General features: G+C 37.2%; 1 protein-coding gene across 1 annotated transcript; it reads right to left on the bottom strand.

Annotated features, from left to right (window-relative positions):
- Nucleotides 1-728: 728 nt before the first annotated feature.
- On the bottom strand, nt 729-5,097 carry LOC147381474 (protein NRT1/ PTR FAMILY 4.3-like). The gene is made up of 5 exons (XM_086430371.1): nt 4,745-5,097; nt 4,026-4,243; nt 3,226-3,666; nt 2,667-2,770; nt 729-2,155 (listed from the first exon to the last, which is right to left on the bottom strand). Exons 1-5 carry the CDS (start codon nt 4,875-4,877, stop codon nt 1,252-1,254), a joined length of 1,800 nt encoding a protein of 599 aa, XP_086286497.1. The 5' UTR covers nt 4,878-5,097; the 3' UTR covers nt 729-1,251.
- Between the last annotated feature and the right edge of the window lie 955 nt (nt 5,098-6,052).

Here is a 6,052-nt window from a genome sequence, read left to right as displayed (position 1 = left end):
ATTCACTTTCACGTCAAGATGTGCGATATGAGGTCCAATCTTGAGGTCACTCCAACACGAATCATAAAATTATACTTGGTGAATAATTATTTTCTTTGTTCAAGGTCTGGAATAGAATTAACTTTACTGGTTAGGTCAAAGGTAGGAGACTCCGTGATGCTTTCAAGTGAACACAATTATTCCTATCTATCAATGGTTCAATTTTTTTTTGTTTTGTTTTGTTTTTGTTCCCTCTATTTTTATTTCCTACATGATTTACAAAGAAGCTTACTATTGATGTCGTATAACTTTAAGTACCAGAGAGTGTGACCATAGTGAGATAAGCCTTCTAGTTGCCTTTCTAATGAGTGGATTTATACGTTTGAGTTTTAAGATCTAATCATGATCACTTGGGGTATCCATAAATCCAAGAGTAAGTACAATCCTTGTGTGTATGAGACATTATACATATTCATGGGTCTGTCCGTTACTAGAAACTATGTATCTTCTAATCTAATCAGGTTAATTTTCAGTATCACAAGTAGTCCATCCTATATATCCTTGTGTGTCTACACTTCGCCATGTCATTGAACAAAGATAATTGCTGGTGGGACCACGATAGGCTTTTAGCAAACATTCCCAGCCAATGCTGAAGGGCCTACCTCTCCAACAGGAAACATGTTTGAGACATGTTTCTTGGGGAAAGGTAAATGATTGAGAAAGGAATAACAATATCGTAACAATTTCCATGGGAGGGCTAGAAACACATTTTCTTTATAAAAAAATAAAAAAAGATAATTGAACTTTATATCGATAAGATGCTTCATAATCTTCAATATACATGTATCACATCACGATTGGTGGATCTGCTTTATAAAGATCCATCTTTTAACTAACTAAAGCTAAAAGCACTATCCCACCACTATCATCTTTCTTTTTTTTTCCTCCCTTCAACATGTGATGTAAATCCTCCTCACCCATGACCATAGAATGACACTAGGTGAAGAAAAGGAGAAAAAATAGAAGAATACATTGAATCTTGTAGATGGGATTAGACCTAACCTTCTTACAGGCCTTGGGATGAAATCAACGACCTTGGGACCCTTAAAAGTCCACCTTACACAGTCAATTATTAAAGAAAGAAAAGGAAGGCACAAAGCTTATCAACCTAGCAAGTGCACTAAGTGGGACTAAAACCAACAACGTATTATTATTATTAAACAAAAGTCAAGAGAAAAGGGAAGGAAAATATGATCAGGAAGATAATGTTTTTTAAGGTAAAATATTTTGAGGTCCAATATGCTTTGAAGAGCTGATGAAGCTTTGGTGGTCTAAGTCTTCCCCATAGGAATCGTGTGGTGGAGTAGTAGTAGGTGATAAAGATGGGTTGTAAGAATACCACTTAGACCAAAATAGATAGTTGAGAAAATTAATGAGGCTAAGGGCAGCAAGCAACCAATAGAAAAGGTCTAGTCTATCCTTGTTGAGGTCATTGTCACTGAGCCACCCCCGGCCAGTAGATGATGAATTTGAGGTGATTTTGTTGATAAGAGAGACAAGGAGGGAGCTCAAGTAGAATCCAAATGAATATGAGCAGTAGGTGATAGCTGTTAGAAAGGATTGCATCCCTTCCAAGGACTGTTTGTAGAAGAACTCAATGAGACCCACAGCTGTGAACATCTCTGAGAGTCCAAAAATCAGAAACTGCGGTGCGATCCAAAAGATGGACAAAGTCTTATTAATGTTAGAGTAATTTCTTCTTTTGTTCTCCACTAAAGCAGCTGATACCATGGAGAAAGTGGCAACAAAGAGGCCGACACCCACTCGTTGTAGAGGGGAGATTCCAGAGTCCTTGCGAGTGATCTTGCGTGCTAGTGGCACAAAGGCCGTCTCGTATAGGGGAACCACAAAAATGAGCATGATGTATGGGATAGACTGAAGCGAGGCGGGAGGGATCTGGAAGCTATTAGTGAGCCAAGCATTCATAACACTTCCTTGTTGTACTGAAAATGTCTGGAGCTGAGCCAGAATGGTATTGAAGATAATGGTGCAGGCAAAGATTGGAAAAACTGAGAAGATTATCTTGATTTGCTCCACTTGGGCCACAGTGCATAGTCTCCATGGGCTCTCCTTTGTATTTCCATCCTGTGCTTTTATGCAGGCCTTGTCCAAGAACCTAATGATCCAAATAATTAAACTTTTTTACAAATTTCTAATAATTAAGAAAGAAAGGTGGTCTGATTGATATATCATGATAGACACTAACTGGCTACACAAAAACTACTAGACATACATGAACGCCAACAATATTATATATTTTGATCAAATTGGAAATTAATCTCAGTACCAACATAACTATATATCCTTATATATTTATATATACTTTTAATATAAGCCAATTAAGCCAGCAGTGGGCTTAAACCCATCAAAAGATTGACTATGGGATATTAATGACTCTACTAGGATCGCAGGTCGTCTAGTCTAGTCAATTAAATATTTTACTACATTTCATGAACTAACTGACCATCTTATATTTAGCATTTCAAAATTCAAATTAGATTAAGACCCCATGATCTTGATTCTTGACTAGGCTACAAAGTTAATTAAGTCATAAACCTATTTGAATTATATTAAAATAAGAAAATGAAATAAACTAAATAATGTAACACTTTGAAATATGAGCACACCTGAACTTTTTGGTGTGGAAGAGATGGTTAGCATTAGATGTGGAATTGATATCGGAATTGGATGGACAAACTTCGTTTCTATTTATAATTGCAGCTACAAACACCTGAAAGAAAGAAAGAAAAAAAATAAAAATAAAAATTTGAATTATTACAGAAGCTGATGTTAAAGAAATTGTTCCTATGCATATCCTCATATCCATCCAAGCTTATATAAGTAAGGAAACATCCATATATTTACTATTAATTAATTAAGAGTCATGCTGGAGTGACACAAACGGAGACACAATGTAGATGCTTTTCCGCGAGCCACCACATCATTTTTGTCACCTTTGTGTCTCCGTTTGTGTCATTCCAGCATTTTCCATTAATTAATTAACCTTGCAAAGCAAAAGCTAATGACCCATTCCTGATCAGCATAGACATGCCCACCCACCCCCAAAAAAACCAAATAAATATTAATTATCTAAAAGTAAAGTATTTATTCGAACCAAACAACAATTTGAATCCATCAGCTTATATTTAGGAGGCGAAAAGAAATAAAATTAGGAATATTAATTACTTGGGCAATTGGGGTGAAGATACTTCCACGAGGGGTCTTGTTCCTGTAAACAAGTGTACCAGAAACAAGGCTGATCAAACCCATTGCCATGGCGGCTGCTGAGACACCGAAACCAACATCCATGCCCGAACGCGTTTGGACCCACACAAGGACAGTAAGGGCCACGAGTTCCCCAACACAGAAAGCAAAGTAGGCAGCATTGAAGTAGGTGGAGAGCTTCTTTGATTGCTTGGGGTCCTCCTTCCTGAACTGATCAGCTCCATGAGAGATAATGTTGGGCTTTACACAACCACTCCCCAAGGCCACCAAGTAAAGTGCCACAAAAAATATTAAAGCCTTGAAGCCTTTGGCTTCTAAGCATTCGGCTCCTTCAGCTGCCATGTTGCACTGGGGTGGCCTTAGTTGAGGGAGATGGGCTTGGACTGATAACAATATGAAACCCTGTAAACTCACCAAAAACACCCCTAAGTGTAAGATTTCTTCTTCTTCTTTTATTACGTAATCAGTGTTTTTAATTGTTTTAATTTTAGTTTGTAAGGTTAATTGGTTGTTTTAATCTACCTTTATCAGTTCAATTCTTTTGAAAAATGAAATAAAATACTTTCTGCCAACTTTTTCCAGTTGGATGAATGACTTTGAGAGAAACAGTATATCTAGAATGTAAAAATTGAGATAAACCTTAATTTAGTGGTTAAGATTTTGAATGAGAGAGAGAGAGAGAGAGAGAGAGAGAGAGAGAGAGAGAGAGAGAGAGAGAGAGAGAGAGAGAGAGAGAGAGAGAGCGAGAGAGAGAGACTTACTGAGAGTTCTACAAACCCAAATATCAACATGGTCCAGAAGCTCCCAAGATAAGAATCAGAGAGGAACCCACCAAGGAGAGACAGAAGGAAGACAGTCCCTATAAAGTTGGTCACTATGTTTGCAGATTTAGCCAAAGGGAAGTGCATCTCATTGAAGACATAGGTTATGAGGTTGTTCCCTACAGCAGCAATTGCCATTATCTCAAATGCTTGAAGTCCTGCAACACCACCCATTCATAAACCTACCCACAATCATTTCCCCAAAATAATAATAATAATAATAATAATGAACACCCACACACAGACAAGAAATAATTCGAACAAACTCAGTAGCACTAAACTTCCAACCAAAATTTAGTAGCAAACATGTTATGAGTAGAGTGCATTCTACCGAATATCCACCAACATATTTGGTTGTAATCAAAACTCAAACTCAGTAAAAATAAAATATATCTCTTGAGCCAACTAAATTAAGTACCCATTCACCTTAAGGCCATATTATGGGAAAGCAACCAAAACTGCATACAAGAAAAAGAAAAAAAAAGAAGGAACTAAGATGTGATAAATTTGAAAGTTGGACACGATATGTGTCCTTGGTCTGTTAGATGTTGTCTTATTTTGTCGATCTGAAACGTGAGAAAAACATGGATGGAGAGACAGAAAGCAAGAAGTTGCATGGTTGTGTGTGTACGTTGGGAGAGAGAGAGAGAGAGAGAGACCAAGAACCAAGGTTGCAGCTTTCATTCCACCGTGTTTGTTAGGCTTGCAGGGTCGACCTCTCCAATCAACAGAGACGTCCTCAACAGACATAGATTCTTCTTTGAAATTCTGTCTGCTCCTCTCAATATCCATTTTTTTTTGTTCTTTTACTTCTCCCACCCCACCCCAACCCTTCTCTCTTCCCCTTTCCTTTATCTGTCTTTCTATTTGATATCAGTGAGAGAAGAAGTATCAAACAAAACGCAGTCTTTGGGTCTGTTCTGGACAAAAGAATCCCTCGACAAACTCAAAAAACCATCTCTTTCTCTCTTTCCCTCTCTTCAGGGGTGGTGAATGGTGATGAATTTAAGACAAGTGGGTGTGCTCATATTTATAACCTCAACCCCATTTCCTCGGCCTTCATATTTTGCCGATTAATTCCAATCCTCTCCCTCTCCCTCTCCCTCTCCGTGGTTAGAGTTAGAAAGTCGCCCCCACTAACATAGAGAGATGTCTATGAAAAGTTGGATACAAACATCCAAGATGTCTGTTATGTTATGGCCCACTCTATCATCCAATCAAAACATATATTTTTCACCAGCACCACTTTGTGCAGTAGACCCCAATATCAATAATCAAGTCTCCTTGTTGATTTTTGTCCATTATATTGCATTTGATATTAGAAAAATCCATTACATGGATATCTCAGAACTGTAATTGTTCCAAGTGTTAATGTAGAGGGCACATCTCCAGCAAAAAATTCTCCCCCCATATACAATACTGCATGATAGCTTCCCACTCCACATACTACAAAATAGAGGTTTCTTTCCAAGTACCCTAAAAGCTAATATGATATTTCTTGCAGGGTGGGCCCATCATTCTTTATGTATGTATTGTATGTATGTATATATGTATACATATATTTTAAAAAAAATGACAATATTATTTTAGATGCATGCAGATGGTCATTGATCAGTTATTTTTTAATTTGAACCTTTTTTCCCTTTCTATTCTTTTCTTTTCAGAGCAGTGAGTAGTGACTTGAGAGTTGAGAGATCCTAAATGGATCAACCTGTTCCCCCACAGTTCCACACTTTTGATTTTTAAAAGTAAGAGGTATACACCATCCCTTTGACTGGTGACTAAGCAAGTCAAAGTTAGCTGCTCACACTCTCTCTATCCATTTAAAATACAAAACCGTATTCATTTAATATATGATAGAAAATGTGGACTGTCCGGTTCTTATCTCATGAACAGTTGTCAAATAGCCTGGGTATTTTATATAATATATATATATATATATATATATATATATATAGGGTCCCGTT

This window comes from Akebia trifoliata, unplaced genomic scaffold (assembly GCF_017979445.1).
Source record: "Akebia trifoliata isolate Shusen 1 unplaced genomic scaffold, ASM1797944v1 Contig00418_ERROPOS7397492+, whole genome shotgun sequence".
In the NCBI taxonomy this organism is placed as follows: Eukaryota; Viridiplantae; Streptophyta; class Magnoliopsida; order Ranunculales; family Lardizabalaceae; genus Akebia; species Akebia trifoliata.
Note: the sequence above shows the minus strand (reverse complement) of the source record. Positions and strands in the feature narration are given on the sequence as shown.

Coding starts and splice junctions, on each gene's coding strand:
- LOC147381474 (XM_086430371.1), bottom strand. CDS start 4,877: ATGGATATTGAGAGGAGCAGACAGAATTTCAAAGAAGAATCTATGTCT. Junction 3,667..4,025: donor TTGGGTTTGTAGAACTCTCA/GTAAGTCTCTCT, acceptor GTGAGTTTACAG/GGTTTCATATTGTTATCAGT. Junction 2,156..2,666: donor TTCCACACCAAAAAGTTCAG/GTGTGCTCATAT, acceptor TTGGATCATTAG/GTTCTTGGACAAGGCCTGCA.